Here is a 20,093-nt window from a genome sequence, read left to right as displayed (position 1 = left end):
TGCCACAACTCCTCTCTTGGCACCCTATCATAAGCTTTCTCTAAATCCACAAACACACAATGTAACTCTTTCTGGCCTTCCCTATACTTCTCCATCAACATTCTCAAAGCAAACATCGCATCAGTGGTGCTCTTTCCTGGCATAAACCCATATTGCTGCTCACAGATCGTCACCTCTCCTCTCAACCGAGCCACCTCTCTTTTTGCTTTTCGACGCCACTCCTTGTACTCCTGCCTACTTTCTTCATCTCTCTGACTATCCCACTTCTTTTTCGCCAACCCCTTCTTCCTTATACTTTCCTGTACTTCCTCATTCCACCACCAAGTCTCCTTATCTTCCTTCCTCTGTCCAGATGTCACACCAAGTACCTTCCTAGCTATCTCCCTCACAACTTCTGCTGTCGTTGCCCAATCATCCCACCCATCTTTACCACCATCCAACGCCTGTCTCACCTCCTCCCTAAATTTCACGCAACAGTCTTCCTTCTTCAGCTTCCACCATCTGGTCCTTGGTTCAGCCCTCAATCTCTTCCTCAACCTCACCTCTAAAGTCATCCTCCAGACCACCAATCGATGCTGTCGAGCTACACTCTCCCCTGCCACAACCTTACAGTCACTAATCTCTTTCAGGTTGCATCTCCTACTTAAGATGTAATCCACCGGTGTGCACTTTCCTCCACTCTTGTATGTCACCCTGTGTTCTTCCTTCTTCTTGAAATACGTATTTACCACTGCCATTTCCATTCTTTTTGCAAACTCTACCACCATTTGCCTTTCCACATTTCTCTTGTTGGGACCGTACCTCCCCATCACCTCCTCATCCTCTTTATTCCCTTCCCCAACATGTCCATTGAAATCTGCTCCAATCACCACTCTTTCATCCTTGGATACACTCTCCACCACTTCATCTAACTCACTCCAGAAATCTTCTTTATATTCCATCTCACACTCCATATGTGGGGCATATGCACTGATGACATTCATCATCACCCCTTCAATTTCCAACTTCACACTCATCACTCGGTCAGACACTCTCCTCACCTCCAATACCCTCTTGACATAATCTTCCTTCAGGATTATCCCGACACCATTTCTCCTCCCATCCACACCATGGTAGAACAGTTTGAAACCACCTCCAATGCTCCTCGCCTTACTCCCCATCCACTTGGTCTCTTGTACACACAGTATGTCCACCTTTCTTCTCTCCATCATATCAGCCAACTCTCGCCCTTTGCCAGTCATCGTCCCAACATTCAGAGTTCCAACTCTCACCTCCACACTTCTACCCTTCCCCCTCTCCCACTGCCTCCGGACTCGCCTTCCCCGTCTCCTTCTCCTCCTTCGCCCAGCAGTAGCACAATTTCCACTGGTACCCTGCTGACCACCGGTACCGGTGGCGGTCGTTGGTAACCCGGGCCTCGACCGATCCGGTATGGAAATTCGTTTTGTTGTCCGCATAATGATTTGGCATAGGTTTTTACGCCGGATGCCCTTCCTGACGCAACCCTGGTCACCTCTTACGACACACAGGGATATGGTACACCTATTCTAACCGGGGCATACACCGGGCCCAGTACAACTGGTGCTCATTTCGCCGACCTCGGAAGGATGGCAGGCTGAGTCAACCCCCTGGTGTTTTCGACTTGGTGTATATATATATATATATATATATATATATATATATATATATATATATATATATATATATATATATATATATATATATATATATATATATATATATATATATATATATATATATATACATACATATATTAATTCAGTGTCCCAACGGGGCTTGAACTCAGGACCTCTTGGGTCCCAAGCCACTGCCCTCACCACTGCGCCAACACCAGGCTTCCATATATATATATATATATATATATATATATATATATATATATATATATATATATATATATATATATATATATATATATATATATATATATATATATATATATATATATATATATGTATATATGTGTATATATGTATATATGTGTATATATGTATATATATGTATATATATATATATATATATATATATATATATATATATATATATGTAGATATATATATGTATATATGTATGTATATATGTATATATATATATATATATATGTATATATGTATATATATATATATATATATATATATATATATGTAGATGTATATATATATATGTATGTATGTATATATTTCAATGCAGCTTCAAATACTTCAACAACACTTTACAAAGGCAATTTTCCTTTGACAAAGGCAAGTTTACACTTTATGACTCCCCCTTTAACAGGATTCGTACCATCAATCAAAGTTAGAATCTTGCAGTGTCCGAACGTGCAATTAAACCTTTTGCCATATTGAAACAAGTATGCAGATAAAGGAACCTGTTGCCATATTGAAACAAGTATGCAGATAAAGGAACCTTTTGCCATATTGAAACAAGTATGCAGATAAAGGAACCTTTTGCCATATTGAAACAAGTATGCAGATAAAGGAACCTTTTGCCATATTGAAACAAGTATGCAGATAAAGGAACCTTTTGCCATGTGGGGACGAACGTACAGTTGAAGCAAATATGAAAATGAATGGTCGTGCTGTGGCAAACCTTGCAGATTAGTGATCAGGTTTGAATGTAGAGAGTGAGTCCTGTGGGAATTGTCAAGCAGAGTGGTATATTACCGAGCTTCTCCAGCCAAACCACGAGAAGGCACTCGGTTGAGGGAATGATGTTGGTGCTGCAACCCAGGGAAGCTGTCAGTGGGAGGTGTCTGCGTGCAGCTTTGTTTCAGCATGCAGATTTCGCACCCCAAGTACTTTGTTGGCTCTTCGTGAGCACAACTGATCTGCCAGCAGAAGTAAAGCCGTACACCAGCCTGGTGCACTGGATCAATAACCAGGTCAGTGGTCACCATGTGCGCAATGCAAAGGTTCACGATACCGTTGTTGCCTGTCTCCAACTGTGCACCCAGCACTCCACCGTTCCACGGCTCCATATGCTGCTGGAGCTGGATCTCTGGTTCACTTCCAAGATCACCCTTTGTCTCATCTGCTTCTCCTTCTCTCAAACTCTCATTGCTTCACCTTTTTATGGAATTCAGGCGAGGTCAATCTCGAAGCAAGGCGACACACTGTCTGAATCCACAGACTGACTAAAGGTTAACCATGGGTTCAGAGCATTGTTTTCCATAACAAATCTTTCATCCAATTAATTCACATTACCATACGAGTGTAATGCTACTTTTGATGAAAGCATCAGCCTCAACACCAGTCATCTTCAAAGTTCTGTTGACAATCCATCTCGATGTCATGATGCCAATAACGTATGCCGATGTCTGTGCACGAATACTTTATCCCACATTTACATCTCATTTAATTAATTCACTGTAATTTGAGTTGCCTTTGTCCCCAAATTATCAGAATCATGTCTTTAACACGAAACTTAACATTTCCAATCATATGGGATTTATATTCATTCGTAACAGTGTTCATAGAAAACACCCTGCACAGTCTTGAGAAGGGCTTGGTGTGAGCCAAGTCTTGTTTTTTTGAGGTTTTTTTTTCCTTTGATCCAATATGGCTGCCAGAACACATGAACAATGCCATCATCTTTATCAAACCATATTTCACGTGGGTAGTTGATCAGTAAGTTAAATTTTGCATTGATCAGTAAAGTGGTTTCTCACATGAAGATTTTCAAAGATTTTCTCTTTGATCCAATATGGCTGCCAGAACACATGACCCGTGATGATCATTTTCATGAAAATCCTCTTCAAATTTCAAGTCAATCAGATGAAAATTGACAATTTTAGAAATTCGGCCGATTTTGACCACAAAAATAGTTGGTGCTCGAATTCAGTGACTTGATATGAAAATCCTTTTCAAATTTCAAGTCAATGACATGAAAATTGAGGATTTTAGAAACACCATCTTAGTTGTTGACCTTTGGCCAATGTTGACCTTGTGGTCCATATTGATCTCTAAAAGAATTGGCTGGTTGAATTCAGTGACCTGAAATCTAAATGCTCTTCAAATTTCGTCAATCAGATGAAAATTGAGGATTTTATAAAATTGGCCTTTGTTGACTTTTGGCTAATATTGACCTCAAAAGAGTGACCGCTATATTAGATGGTCGTGTAACATGTCATAAAGTTTCAATTTCCTCCACTGAATGGTTTTTGATGTGCGCTCTTAACAAAATGCAGACACGTACGACATACGTATATCCGCTTCCGATCGCTTAACCCTGCTTTTTGCTTTGCGAGTGCAGGGAAATAAATAGGATTTATCATTCATTAATCAATGGTCACCGTTAAATATCAACCAAATGCTACAATGTGCTATATTTTAACATGTATGTTCTATTTAATAAAGGTATGGCAGAATATGTCACGAGGTTTGAAGTGGCATCGTTGTAGTTATGGTCCCATTCTTTCGTAAATGGACCACACGTAAATGGAACTGTGCCATGTTCAAACAGCAAAGAAGAATTTGTCAAGCACTCATGATTCTGGGATTATCATACCCTTGTTTCCTAACTTCATCACGTTAAGTACATTTCAGACATCATCATCAAGTGAGCACATCTTATCTAAAAAAAATGGATGTCCATAAAATATGCGTACAAAACAAGGTTATAGCGATTGTTTTCCACCACAGTTGTCCAGACATATCATTAAAGTGATAAAAGTTTTCAGAAAAATAAAAACTGTTCCATTGTGTTATATCATTTTAGTTATGATCTCCTTCATGTAAATAAGGTCCCTTTAATCATTTTTGATGTTGAACTATCCTGAAAATGCACACATTGATCGCTTGTAATAACTTGTCATTGAAAAGATGACCAAGATGTGAGAATGTGAGCTACAGTGTGTGGGTATTGTGAAGGGGGAGTTTGTGGAGTGTTTGGAGAGAGGTGGGGATGAGGGAAGGATGGATGTGTGGAGGCTTGCACTTTGTACAGGTAACCAATAACCACGTTATACACAAGAGAAGTTTCTAGGCCTGGCTCATAATATAATGAGCTACATGTACAGTGGTTCCAGTCAAACACTTATTTGATTTGTCTCTTTCAGGCTGCAGTATCTGATTTTGGCACCAACACATATCCATTTGAACAAGCCGTACTCTTTTGTCATCATACTCTCAAGCAAGGAACCGCTGAATGTAGTGGTCAGAGGAACAATCGTGAATGTTGAAGATGGTAATGCCACAAGAGAGATCATCAAACTTGAAAATGAACAAAGGAACATTTTAGACTCTGCAAACATCTCATTTTCTGCAGGTACCTGTGTGTCTGCTTATACTCTCAATAAAGTAGCAAAATGTTTTATACACTTCCTGAACTATTCGTTTCCAATTTGATGACACTCGAGTCTTTTATAATTATTAGTTTGTCGATAATATAACAGTTGGAAGTAAACTCGTATTTAACATCAAACTGAATTTATTAGATAAATTTGGCATGGTACCTATCTCATGTACCCTCCGTCCATCTTCCCTGAGAGTGTGCACATTATAAATAGATAGCCCCACAGTGTCATTTTCATATTACATCCTCATCCTGGTAATTAGAGGTATGTGAGTCCTGGAATATGAGGGTGGGGGAAGGGGAGAGGAGGTTTGGACGAGATAGGAGTAAAGGAAAGGGAATTGTTGAGAATTTCTTGCCACGTCAACCTATTGGGTGTGAATGTGGAACTTAAAAGGCCTCCAAGTGTCTGGAATGGTCTAACTTCAACCCTTATTGAAGCATCATCATGTTACATTTGTTTTTTTCAAAAAGGATTTTTGCTGATAAGTTTTTCAACAAGTCAAATTGTAGTATGTTTATGCTTAAATTGTGTAAGACGTTGTTGCATTACTTACATACAGTACATACCAAAACTTGCTAAAATCATGAAGATATGTGAGGTACATAGATCATCTAAGCTGACAGGATGGCCTAAAGGTACACATACTAGTCTTAAAGCCATCTGTCCTGAGTTTGAATAACAACCCAGCTGTAAACTATCATCCTGGTGTTTCACAGGCAGGGTGATTCATCAGTGTGTGTGTCTTGTCCCTCGGATGGATGTTAAGCTGGGCTGCTATGTCGACATTAGTAAGTGGACATTAAAGATACCATGGTGTCCTTCTCGAAGAGTAGGCAAGCCATCGCAGGCACCATGGCCAAGTCCCAAATTCCTGCCATAACTACTGCTGGGAGAGGGATCACAAACCACCCAGCATGACCCAGACCTAAAAACTTCTTCAACAGAACCAACGCTCTAGGAACATGGAGTATGGTATTAGGTATATCGGATAGATCATCTATACTGTCAAATAATTATATATCCTATTACTGCTTCTTTATCTGCCCCAATTATTACCACCTTTTTGTGAGGTCAGCCATGGAAAGTATTTGGCCCAAGTTTTTCACCAACAGGCTGGCCAGGCATTTGACATTCAACTGGAGCTGAATTGTGCAGGAATTTGTAATTGTTCAGGGTGTCAACAATAACTCACCTACTCTTCATGAGACACTGTCACTGATTTCTAATGTCTACAAATTTATGCCAGCATACGGACACCCAGGATTATATCCATTCGAGACACAGCACACTCATCATTGCAATAACTTACCTATGAAGCACTAATCTGAAAGTTAATCTGACAGTATGCCAAAAAGTATGAAAACCCAGAATAGACAGCTCAAAGGTGTGTATGCTATCTCTGTACCATCCTTAATGATGCACCATAACTGTGATTAGTGAAGATGTCAGATCAAGTACCATTACAGCTATTGCTGTATGAGCTTGGACTAACAAGTTCCATCTGCGGCATGGATACATTCTCTTCCGCCCCATCAATCACAACGAGGAGGCATCACCATTATTCAGCAATCGAGAGTTTTATGAAAATGATTAATGAAGTTCTTCGACCGGATGAATGCTGTGACAATACAGTCATGACGACGCCATGCGTGCAGCCTCAGAAGGGTCTCTTTCAGTATAAAGATGCCAAGAACAAATGCTGTTACCAAGCAGATGAAAAACTAAATTTCCAACTTGTTTCACTCTTTTTGGAGCTCGTTAGGGCAACACATTGCTGTTACATCCACTTATTGGCTTTGAAGCCTTAGAACTTTATCCTGATTTATGATGCACCCATAACTCATATACAGCATATATGGCCTCCACCCAAAACTACAAGCAATCTTAGACAGGAACTGCACATTCTGGGAATATCCCACAAAAAGCCAGCTGAAAGCTAAATCTGGATGAACCGACACCCAAAAGGATGGCATCTTCTGTATTCCCTGCATGTTCTAACACACCTGTTATAAAACAGGATTCTGATTAATGTAATCCAAAAGGGATCCTAATTCAGCTCGAATGGTGCAGCAAATATGGCTGAAACTCAACGCACATGCAACCTTTGAGAAATTAATTTCGCCCCTGGCCCTGCTCTAACAACATTTCCCCCATTCTCTTTTAGCTGTTCCTTTTGTTCTGTTGTGTCCTGATCCATTACGTGTTCTAGCTCTTCCATGAACCTTGACTCTGTACAAAATAATAAAATAAAAAAATTAATAGACACAAGACAGATGGGACCAAATCCTGGATGAAGATACAATTAATAAACACAATACTCATAGTGCCGCATCAAATTGCATAACATTTGCAGAACAGGCAAAGTTGCGAGCGCTGATTTCAGTCATATGTAAATGTACAAAATTCACATTGTTTATTCTTAATTACCACATGCACATGAAGCGAAAAGCCAGGTTAAGCAATTGGTTCACTTTGTCTGTCTGGCTTTCTACAAACATCACTTTATGATCGAGGAACAACTTAATTTCAATTTAATGTTATATTTTGAACATGATTTGAAAAACGAACCTGTCGTTTTACAGTACTTTAGCTCTGAATTTGGCCTGACTGCACACTTGCAGAGAGGAGTGAGATTGTTTTGTTTAGTCTGCCTATCTGGCAGTCAAACAAAATTGAAAATCATGAGATATCTGGCAGCCAAACCAAATTGAAACTCACTGTTTTAGCAACGTCATAAAGGACACAAACAACAGGCACGAATAACTAATGCAACATGTTAAATAAGGTGTTGTAGAAGACGCTGCATCAATGGTGGTAAACTTCTCAAAAATGCTTTTTTTTACAATCTTAAAAACCTTTATTTTATTTCAATTGAATTATATACTTGAACACTGAAGAACACAAATCACCTTTTGGCACTTTTGTCTCCAGTCGAAGAACCTTTGTAGTACTTGAATAAAATATTTCGGCATTTTACCTAAATCACGACCAATCAAATTTGCCGCTCGCATAGCCTGCCCATGTCATTGTTTCTCAAGACTGCATGGGGTAAGGTGTTCTATGAACTCTCCAGTTACTAATATTTATTCATATAATAGGGTATATGGATGTTTTCAGGTTATTATTACAGTTAATAGACAGTGCGGTGCAAAAGTATGAGTCCAGTAGGAAATTTATTAATTGAGACATGATAACATAAACAAGAATGGCACTCGGTAGAGCACATACCTCTACTCGGTAATGCCTGATCCACGAGAACATATCTGGCCCAATACATTTTTGGGATATCGTGCTTTATATTGTTTTTGGCCCTATCTATCAATGGTGAAGAATCACTTTAAAAATTCTAGTAGTCGGATCCGGCTCCGGATCTTCACCGAAATCGAATCAGTTCATCCTTGTCACATACCCAACCTGTCCACCAATGTCATCCAAATCCGTCCCCAACTTTTAGAGATATCCTGCACACAAACGGACAAACAAACAAACAAGCAGTCATAGACTGGTACTTACGAAATCGTCAACTTGACCTCTGACCTTGTCGAATAAAAGCTGTCTCGAGAGAAGGCAGCGACGCAAACCAGAAGTTTCTACGATGATTTTGTACCAAACCATAAAAAATCGTAACGTCGACCGAAGCAAAAATCTCCATTTCTCAAAGCAATTATTTTATATTATTTTATCAAAGTCACAAAACCGTAATATTCGGCCGTCCACCAACAATCTTTACATAATCCGACGGCTTAGCGAGTCAGGCATGCGACGATAACCTTTATTGGGATAAAAAATGACTTTTAAACACCATCTTTATCGAAAACACCATCAGCGCGCACACGGAAAACCTTTACGTGACTCAACGACGCGTCTGCTCGAGCGCACTGCATCATGTGACGACCCATGATGCGTCGAGTGAAATATTTTTTATACAATCTTAAAACGTCTCCAAAACATCCGATTTTTACGAAGAATTTCGACAACCGAGATTTAAGCGTCCTAAGCGATCGCAAAAACCGAAGATAAAATTAAAATCGAAGTTAAAACGAACTCATAACGTCGAGCGAAGCAAAAATCTCCATTTCTCCATGCAATTATTTAATATTATTTTATAAAAGTCACAAAACCGTAATATTCGACCATCCACCAACAATCTTTACATAATCCAACGGCTCAGCGAGTCAGGCATGCGACGATAACCTTTATTGGGATAAAAAATGACTTTTAAACACCATCTTTATCGAAAACACCATCAGCGCGCACACGGAAAACCTTAACGTGACTCAACGACGCATCTGCTCGAGCGCACTGCATCATGTGACGACCCGTGATGCGTCGAGTGAAATATTTTTTATACAATCTTAAAACGTCTCCAAAACATCCGATTTTTACTAAGAATTTTGACAACCGAGTTTTAAGCGTCCTAAGCGATCGCAAAAACCGAAGACAAAATTAAAATCGAATTAAAACGAACTCGTAACGTCGAGCAAAGCAAAAATACTCCATTTTTCCACATGAATTTACAGAATTATGTTTGACCTCACTATGACCTTGACCTTTGACCGATTTTGACCAAAATCTAATCAGCGCTAGCCATCACCCTCCTGAATCACGTGCTGTAATTTGACATTGGTAGCTTCTTTCATTCTAAAGTTATCGTACCTACAAACAAACAAACAAACAAACAAGCAGTCATAGACTGGTACTTACGAAATCGTCAACTTGACCTCTGACTTTGTCTAATAAAAGCTGTCTCTGGAGAAGGTAGCGACGCAAACCAGAAGTTTCTACCATGATTCTGTACCAAACCATCAAAAATTGAATTTTTGACCCCACTGTGACTTTGACCTTTGAACGATTTTGACTAAAATCTAATCAGCACTAGCGATCACCCTCCTGAATCACGTGGTGTAATTTGACATTGGTAGCTTCTTCCATTCTCGAGTTATCTGTACCAAACCATCAAAAATCGAATATTTGACCTCACTGTGACCTTGACCTTTGACCGATTTTGACCAAAATCTAATCAGCACTAGCCATCACCCTCCTGAATCACGTGGTGAAATTTGACATCGGTAGCTTCTTCTGTTCTCGAGTTATCGTGCCTGCAAACAAACAAACAAACAAGCAGTCATAGACTGGTACTTATGAAATCGTCAACTTGACCTCTGACCTTGTATAATAAAAGCATGAATCAGTCAGAAGCCAAGGGGAGCTTGAATTCTGAATTCATTGTGGTCTACGATTTTACACTATGGTTTGCAGATAATGAGTCCCAGACAAAAACTTGATTTCTTGTAAAAATTCCATTTTTTTGTTTTTATTTTTTTAAAAAGTGATTCAGTACCAGCAGGATATGCCAGATAATAGGTGTATTACTTTTCAGAAGAATCTGATAAAAGACTTGTATATATATATATATATATATATATATATATATATATATATATATATATATATATATATATATATATATATATATATATATGAGTTATTCATCGCTGTTCCAGAATTTCGACAATCGAGTTTTAAGCGTCCTAAGCGATCGCAAAAACCGAAGACAAAATTAAAATCGAAGTTAAAACGAACTCGTAACGTCGAGCGAAGCAAAAATACTCCATTTCTCCACGCAAAACCTTAACGTCACTCAACGACGCGTCTGCTCGAGCGCACTGCATCATGGGATGACCCGTGACGCGTCGAGTGAAATATTTTTTATACAATCTTAAAACGTCTCCAAAACATCCGATTTTTTTTACCAGAATTTCGACAACCGAGTTTTAAGCATCCTAAGCGATCGCAAAAACCGAAGACAAAATTAAAATCGAAGTTAAAACAAACTCGTAACGTCGAGCGAAGCAAAAATACTCCATTTCTCCACATGAATTTATGGAATTATGTTTGACCTCACTGTGACCTTGACCTTTGACAAATTTTGACCAAAATCTAATCAGTACTCGCCATCACCCTCCTAAATCACGTGGTGTAATTTGACATTGGTAACTGCTTCCGTTCTCGAGTTATCGTGCCTACAAACAAACAAACAAACAAACAAGCACTCATAGACTGGTACTTACGAAATCGTCAACTTGACCTCTGACCTTTTCTAATAAAACCTGTCTCTTGAGAAGGTAGCGACGCAAACCAGAAGTTTCTACGATGATTCTGTACCAAACCATCAAAAATTGAATGTTTTGGATGTTTGACCTCACTGTGACCTTGACCTTTGACCGATTTTGACCAAAATCTAATGAGCGCGAGCCACCACCCTCCTGAATCATAGAGTGTAATTTAACATTGGAAGCTTCTTCCGTTGTCGAGTTATCATTTTTTGGATGTTTGACCTCACTGTGACCTTGACCTTTGACCGATTTTGACCAAAATCTAATCAGCACGAGCCATCACCATCCTGAATCAGGTGGTGTAATTTGACATTGGTAGCTTCTTCCGTTCTCGACTTATCTGTACCAAACCATCAAAAGGCGAATATTTGACCTCACTGTGACCTTGACCTTTGACCGATTTTGACCAGAATCTAATCAGCACTAGCCATCACCCTCCTGAATCACGTGGTGTAATTTGACATTGGTAGCTTCTTCCGTTCTCGAGTTATCGTGCCTACAAACAAACAAACTAACAAACAAACAAACAAACAATCAAATAAACAGAAACGGAAGTCATCAATATACTTACGAAATCTTTAGATTTCGTAAGTAACAAACACACAAACAAACACACAAACAAGCAGTCATAGACTGGTACTTACGAAATCGTCAACTTGACCTCTGACCTTGTCTAATAAAAGCTGTCTCTCGAGAAGGTAGCGACGCAAACCAGAAGTTTCTACGATGATTCTGTATCAAACCATCAAAATCGTAACGTCGAGCGAAGCAAAAATCTCCATTTCTCCACGCAATTATACCTTAACGTAACTCAACGACGCGTCTGCTTGAGCGCACTGCATCATGGGACGACCCGTGACGCGTCGAGTGAAATATTTTTTATACAATCTTAAAACGTCTCCAAAACATCCGATTTTGACCAGAATTTCGACAACCGAGTTTTAAGCGTCCTAAACGATCGCAAAAACCGAAGACAAAATTAAAATCGAAGTTAAAATGAACTCGTAACGTTGATCGAAGCAAAAATACTCCATTTCTCCACGTGAATTTACGGAATTATGTTTGACCGCACTGTGTCCCTGACCTTTGACCGATTTTGACCAAAATATAATCAGCACTAGCCATCACCCTCCTGAATCACGTGGTGTAATTTGACATTGGTAGCTTCTTCCGTTCTCGACTTATCTGTACCAAACCATCAAAAGTCGAATATTTGACCTCACTGTGACCTTGACCTTTGACTGATTTTGACCAAAATCTAATCAGCACTAGCCATCACCCTCCTGAATCACGTGGTGTAATTTGACATTGGTAGCTTCTTCCGTTCTCGAGTTATCGTGCCTAAAAACAAACAAACAAACAAACAAAAAAACAAACAAATAAACAGAAACGGAAGTCATCAATATACTTACGAAATCTTTAGATTTCGTAAGTAACAAACAAACAAGCAGTCATAGACTGGTACTTACGAAATCGTCAACTTGACCTCTGACCTTGTCTAATAAAATCTGTCTCTCGAGAAGGTAGCGATGCAAACCAGAAGTTTTTACGATGATTCTGTACCAAACCATCAAAAATCGAATGTTTTGCATGTTTGACCTCACTGTGACCTTGACCTTTGACCGATTTTGACCAAAATCTAATCAGAACTAGCAATCACCCTCCTGAATCAGGTGGTGTAATTTGACATTGGTAGCTTCTTCCATTCTCGAGTTATCGTGCCTACAAACAAACAAACAAACAAACAAACAGAAACGGAAGTCATCAATATACTGTGACGTCCACGGGACTTGAACAGTCCTGCCAACGTAGAATGAGCCGAAACGATGGAGGTGGTTTATTTATTTATAACCCAAAGATGGCGGTTCTAATCGCTCTAGCGCAAACGGGACGAGGAAGGTGGCACAAGTCGCTTTTCACTGAGTTGATAACGTTTATTTCTCTCACCAGAAATAACAAGACTCAGCAAGAAGAGGGATCCGGGGCGATTCGACGGGATGGTGGTGTGGGTTCGGGCGTGGGGAAAACACAAACAATTCCAATGGATATACCAATCTCAAACCCTCTAAGGCACCAGGTACACACACACACACACACACACACACACACACACACACACACACACACACACACACACACACACACACACACACACACACACACACACACACACACACACACACACACACAGCGTAGCTGGTCCTGGTGGTCAGGCTGGCCCATGGTGTGGACGCAACAGTACCTGGATTGGCGTCGTACGAGCTGGCGTTGCGCTCGTCAGGGGCAGGAGACACCGTGGTGCTGTCGACCTCCTGGTCCTGGCCTAAGTCCGCTCATAGCCGCCAGGGAACCAGTTCTGGCGCCAAGTTGCGAGCAGGAGAGGGAGGCAGGTCCGCCCGCCGTTCGACCCCGTACTCTCAGCCAGCAGAACCCTAGCCAGCAGAAAAAAACAATGCACCATACATTTCACTTCTTAACTTAAAACAACTCACACAGCACTTCTCACCCGATCCACGCACCAGCCATTGGACAGCCACTTGTGCCCGCTTTGTTACCAATTACCCACTGTCCCGATTGTCACTCTAAAACCCAGCAGAACTTACAAACCCATGCCAATTTTCACACAATTCACTATTTTCACCAAAGGAAGCACTTTGCCACAATCTCAGCAGCCGAGCATGGCCCTATATGCTCAGCCCGATCTAGTCTCCCCGACTCCCGACAGTGATCTCCGGACCCGACCTATGAAAGGGCATCTCGGATAGACCTGGCAGTTCAGCAGGAGGATTCATCTCCTGAAGCATTTGGTTAATGCCAATTTCTCGCAGCCCCCCTCCCTGATCCTGAATCTCCGCCTGTCGGATCATCACCGATGGCCTCTCTGGCACCCGACCCGGCCGCCTCCACGAGGCCAGCCTGGCTGCGCACTCAGCCGCTCGGTGAACGGTGGGTGGATCCTGTAACTCCACTAGCACTCGGACCTCAGGGTCCAGAAGAGCAGCTAAAAATTTCTCTAGTGCCAGTCTGTCCCATGCCTCCACTGTAAGGTCCCGATACGCGATCCTGACTGATTGGTAAATGTCCTGTGCCAGCTCCTGCACTGTCTCGCCCGGCTTTAATCTGCGGTGCTGGAGCTGGGCCCGCACCAGATCACAGTTCGCTGCGAACCCAAACCGACGGCTCAACGCCTCGCAAATGTGGGAGCTGGTCAACATCCCCTCCGCGATCACGTTTAACACATCTGCGGCTGGTCTCCGCAACGTTGCCACCAAATTCCCTGTACATTCCCGCTCATTCCACCCATTTAGTTGGGAAATACACTCAAATTGCGTCAGAAAAGCTTCAAGGCTCCCTGGCCCATCAAAATTTACCAGGGGGATCACTTTTACGGTGGCCCGCTTCTCAGTTTCTCCCTTGTCCGAATCCAGCCCAGGGATCAAACACCCTTGTGGCTGCGTATCCAATTTCGGAGCCCACTGTGGCCAAAGATGTTTTGTGGTGAGGGTCTCATGGGTCAATTTTGACTCCTGTTCCAAACGTTGAATGGACCGATTCACCTCTTCCCGCAGGATCTTCTGGGCCCGCACAACCTCCTCCAAGGCTCCGTCGCGAGTTTGTAGCTGCTCCTCAACCAACCCGGACACTCTACTTACAAAAGACGGCTCTACCAGGCCTTTATCCAAGACTTCATCTTGGCTCATAATTTTATCTTGTTTGTCCAAACGAGCCTCCAATTCTTTTACCTCCTCCGCCAAATTCATCCCTTGCTTCCTCAGCTCTCCCCACTCTTCTACTTGCAGCTGCATACGAGCATCCACACAGGCACGATGACGTTCCAGGCTTTCATCCACTTCATCAACCCGAATGTTCGTTGCATCAATTTTATCTACCAATTTTTTCCGTATATTTTCTCCCTCCAATGTAATTTCTACCTTTGTTTCCTCCAATCTATCCTCGAATTTACTTTGTATTTCCCCCAATTGAACATCCACACACTCCTGCATCTCAGTTTTCATTTTCTCCATCTTTTCCCCCAATTCATCCCTCATTAAATCAATCCGTGCACCCAACTGTTCCCCCATTACCCCCAATTGATCTGTCATTTGTGCCCCCTGTGCCGTCATTTTTGCCCCCTGTGCTGTAATTGCATTCATTAAACGTTCCAACAATGTCCAGATGGACATCGCGCCGGTTTCCGGCGCTGCCGGCTCCATTATGGGCGATGAAGCACGGTCCACGCTTGGAATGGGGGAGGTTCCAATCCGACCCCCGTCTCTCCCTTCTTCCCCCGACTCGCTGCCAGACACGTGGCCTTCCTCCTCAAACATCTGCACATCCGCCATGGTGCAGAAGTCCCGTTTGCCGCCAATTAAATTTAATTTGAAAAATCCCGCCAAAATTTTCCCGCGCTCGCGCGCTTTTCTATAGTAATTTTATATTCCAATTTGTGGTGAGATTTTAATCCTGGTATATAATTTAGAGGGGTTCGAACATCCAACACCCTGACACCAATGTGACGTCCACGGGACTTGAACAGTCCCGCCAACGTAGAATGAGCCGAAACGATGGAGGCGGTTTATTTATTTATAACCCAAAGATGGCGGTTCTAATCGCTCTACCGCAAACGGGACGAGGAAGGTGGCACAAGTCGCTTTTCACTGAGTTGATAACGTTTATTTCTCTAACCAGAAATAACAAGACTCGGCAAGAAGAGGGATCCGGGGCGATTCGACGGGATGGTGGTGTGGGTTCGGGCGTGGGGAAAACACAAACAATTCCAATGGATATACCAATCTCAAACCCTCTAAGGCGCCAGCTACACACACACACACATACACACACACACAAAACGTAGCTGGTCCTGGTGGTCAGGCTGGCCCGTGGTGTGGACGCAACAGTCCCTGGATTGGCGTCGGACGAACTGGCGTTGTGCTCGTCAGAGGCAGGAGACACCGTGGTGCTGTCGACCTCCTGGTCCTGGCCCAAGTCCACTCACAGCCGCCAGGGAACCAGTTCTAGCGCCAAGTTGCGAGCAGGAGAGGGAGGCAGGTCCGCCCGCCATTCGACCCCGTACTCCGAGCCAGCAGAACCCCAGAGCCAACCAAGGTGAGGCACGAGGCGCAGCAAGGCCACGAGACACGATGAAACCAGGGCTGAATCAGCGCAACAACACAGCACGCTTCCAGCACAACAACCTCCACCAAACCGTTTTTCTGTACCGATCTTCTTCCTCTTCTCTCTTTTCTCCGAACAGAACCTTTTTATCCTCCCATCCTCGTCACTTCCAATCGAGCCGTTTTATTGGCCCACCGCCGTCGCCTTCCGCCAATCGTGATCACGGGGCAGAGCCATCCGCAGCACAGTCCCGTGATGTCACGGCAAGCCTCCAGGGAATACTAAAAGGGGTTTACGCAGACACACTTACCCTATCCCGTATCCCTATCTAATTACGTGACAATTATCATTTCCCCCTTAAAGAAATGGACATTTACTAGACAACTTATCACCACTGAATTGCTACTTATTACATCGAGATCCTGGTAAACTCGAACAGCATGGCATACCTAATTAAACATCCTAATTACCCTTTGAATGCATACCCCCCCTCAAACGTAACAATACTTACGAAATCTTTAGATTTCGTAAGTAACAAAAAGGGTGAAAACATAACCTCCTTCACTTTTGGTGGCAGAGGTAATCATTGTAATATGAAACCAAAAGCAATTTCAAGGGATTTCCATGAACTCTTAAGGATACAACAACTTATTATAAAAGGAAAAATCATATCTATTTTACATATCGTCAATAATCAGTGTGACTACCTTTTCCGTTGAGAACTACCTCAACTCCATTTGGGATTGATTTAAATTGATAAATTTTTAAATTGGGATTGATTTAAGATAAATTTATTTGATTAGTTTATGGAGTATGTTTTAGTCAATCTTTCCCAAAAATGTTGTAATGCACTCCAGAGCATAATCAGACTGCTCACATAAATTTTATCCTTCTCTCAAATGTATTCACCCTTCATTTATTCTGTTAAGACAAAGTGTTAGTCAATAATAATGATAATAAATTAAAGAATATAGATACATGTCTTCCATATTATGACAAATTTGTTATTGATGCATATGATTTCTCTGATTTGAGAAAGTTTAGCATTGATTTAAGTGTACTCGTACATCATACTTTTGCACCTCACTGGTTATCATTCTTATGTCGCCTGATGTAGCGCATCTATCCCGGAATTGGCGAGTCGGGCGCGGCGTAAAGCGCATGTCAATGTTACAATAAAAAAATGTGATAACATTTGGGTTTAATGACATAAATATTTAGCACTGCACCCCTCTTGCATGGCAGAAAATCATCTATTCGTCATGCTCCCTAACATCCATGGAAAATTTTTGATCAAGCAGTCCATTTCATGCGAAAGGAATGATGTATTCATGTTTATAAATGTAAACTCAGATTTCTCAATTTTCTCTTTGCATGTCCGAGTAAACAATCCACATGATGCTTTGCGTAATATCGTCAAGAACACAAGAGAGTTACTGCAATTGTGGTTGGAGTGCAAGAGGAAATGTGATTTATGCAGTTCCATCTTTGTAAGAGCTGTGATAACCCAAACTTCCAATGTGAAAACTGGCACAAAATAACGAATTAATTGTATTATCTGAGCACAAGAAGGTGTAACAGAAACAGTGTGATCTTCACTGAATGAAATTATATGCATCTATAGTAGATTGATTTGGAAGTATTGTTACATGGAAGAGGAAGAGGGCTCCATAGCTCGACTGTGGTAAGAGTAGTATGGTCCATGTGTTTCGAGTAGGTTAGATTGCAATATAACAGGGATCTGTCAGAGTAAGTCATTTGTAACACGTGATGCTGAAGAGCTAGCATATGTAATTTATAGACAGGGTAGACAGATTAGTTATGTAAATTCAAAACCTCTTGTTTTTAGGAGGGGCGAGGTATGGACTTCCCATCACAGAGGCACACATGTCACTTGTGCAAAAGGCCAATTGTGATCTCTCTGGCTTGCGTGTGCCAGCCATGGTGGCGCAGTGTCCTGCAGAAAAAGATATATGTTTATTTTTATCGGGGCCACCCCCATGGGTGGAACCCAAGAGGAAGACACCACCCAGGAGGAAGAAAAGAACTTGGTTGACTCGTGTGCAGGGGGTCGAGACGATAAAGTCCACCAGAGAATGTCCTGCAAGAGAGTGGAGACTAGAGAGTCAACCAGAAAGTCGAGATGAGAATCAGCAGGAAAGTCCATGAGAGAAGATGAGAAGAGGCTCGTGATTCCACCAGAGAGAACCAAGAGAGGCTCGTGTGCAAGGAGGACAGAGACATCACTTGGAGGAGAAGCCACGTGGGGAATTGACCCAAGCTGGGATCACCTTGTGTTTTTGGAAGGCCTGGATGAAAAAGGACAAAAGGGGACCAAGTGGCCAAGTTGAAGGACTACCCAATGCTGGCCCTGCTCGTGACTGGCTCTTGTTTCCCTCTTTGTCTCTAAAGCAGACACCATTGTGTTGAACTGCGCCCACCCTGTGCATCAAAGAAAAAGGAAGTCCCGCCTGCATTATTGTGTTGTAGTGTAAGTGTGAATTATGGCATCCTGTGGGTTAGGATTTGCACTTTTATTTCTCCTCATTGTATATAAGTTTGTGTATCCCATTCTTCTTTTCGTCTTGTTGACCCTCTTCCTTGTGCTTTTCATGATAAAAATAAATCCTTTAAAAGGTAAGAATGTGTTTTAATCATTGCTTTCCGTGTGGAGTGCTGTCGTTTTGGCTCATTTGGACGACCTTAGGGAATGGTAAAGTGAAGTAAAATTGAACGCAGTGCATATTAAAAGACTGCTTTGAACATCCCCAGGACAAAAGGCCTGGCTCTGAGGAATTCCTTATTAACGGATATTCGGACATGACAGTACAATGGTTATTGTATTACAAGGCAGTCCAGATGAAATAAATGACACGATTTCACACATTTATTAATAACGAACTATTGATGACACCTAACTTTGGAAACAGTCGTGCCCGCAGCCAAAAATACACTTTATTCACAACACGGCATGATATACACAGGGAGATGAGTGATATGTGGGTGTATATAGAGGGTGTTGAGATGTAAAATTATTGTTTAATTTGTTGAACAAAAGCAAAAACAGAAATGTGCTGTCATATTTATTGTACACATATGAAACTATAATGGCACTTGGTAGAGCGCATACCATTGCTAGGCTGAACAGCTTATGTTTTGTGTTCCACTGATTGGCCAGACCTGGATCCAGACCTGAACCAAAATGTAATCATCTTGTTCTTGTCACCAAACCAACTCATCCACATAGTTTTGTCATAACTCGTCCACAACGTTTTGAAACCTTATGCTATAATTATATCGTTTTTGCCGCATCTCTTAATAGTGAGGAATCACTTAAAAATTAATTAAAAATTAAAAATTAACTCATCTGGACCCGGTTTTGGATATTAACCAAAAATTGAATCGATTAGTGCTCATCACAAACCTAACCTGTCCACGGAGTTTCGTCCGAATCAGTCCATACCGTTTTGAGATAGTGCACTAAAACATCAGTTTCAGCCCCATCACTCAATGGGGATGAATCACTTCAAAAATTATCGGATCTG

At 41.6% G+C, this 20,093-nt stretch overlaps 2 protein-coding genes across 3 annotated transcripts in view; one reads left to right on the top strand and one right to left on the bottom strand.

Moving 5' to 3' along the window:
* Positions 1 to 20,093, top strand: part of LOC147026378 (CD109 antigen-like) — a 156,538-nt gene that overhangs the window by 11,746 nt on the left and 124,699 nt on the right. For both annotated transcript variants that reach the window (XM_085881763.1, XM_085881762.1), the window contains exon 3: positions 5,078 to 5,286. In XM_085881763.1, coding sequence (XP_085737889.1) covers positions 5,078 to 5,286 — 209 coding nt within the window. The remainder of the gene's footprint in view (positions 1 to 5,077; positions 5,287 to 20,093) is intronic.
* The window catches only part of LOC147026379 (uncharacterized), a 66,834-nt gene that overhangs the window by 26,820 nt on the left and 19,921 nt on the right, over positions 1 to 20,093 (bottom strand). Inside the window, exon 2 of the mRNA XM_085881766.1 lies at positions 13,676 to 13,865. The gene's annotated coding sequence lies outside the window, so the exon portion shown is untranslated. The remainder of the gene's footprint in view (positions 1 to 13,675; positions 13,866 to 20,093) is intronic.

This window comes from Eptatretus burgeri, chromosome 5 (genome assembly GCF_056783735.1).
Source record: "Eptatretus burgeri isolate ZD-2024b chromosome 5, Ebu_testis_v1, whole genome shotgun sequence".
Classification (NCBI taxonomy): Eukaryota; Metazoa; Chordata; class Myxini; order Myxiniformes; family Myxinidae; genus Eptatretus; species Eptatretus burgeri.
Note: the sequence above shows the minus strand (reverse complement) of the source record. Positions and strands in the feature narration are given on the sequence as shown.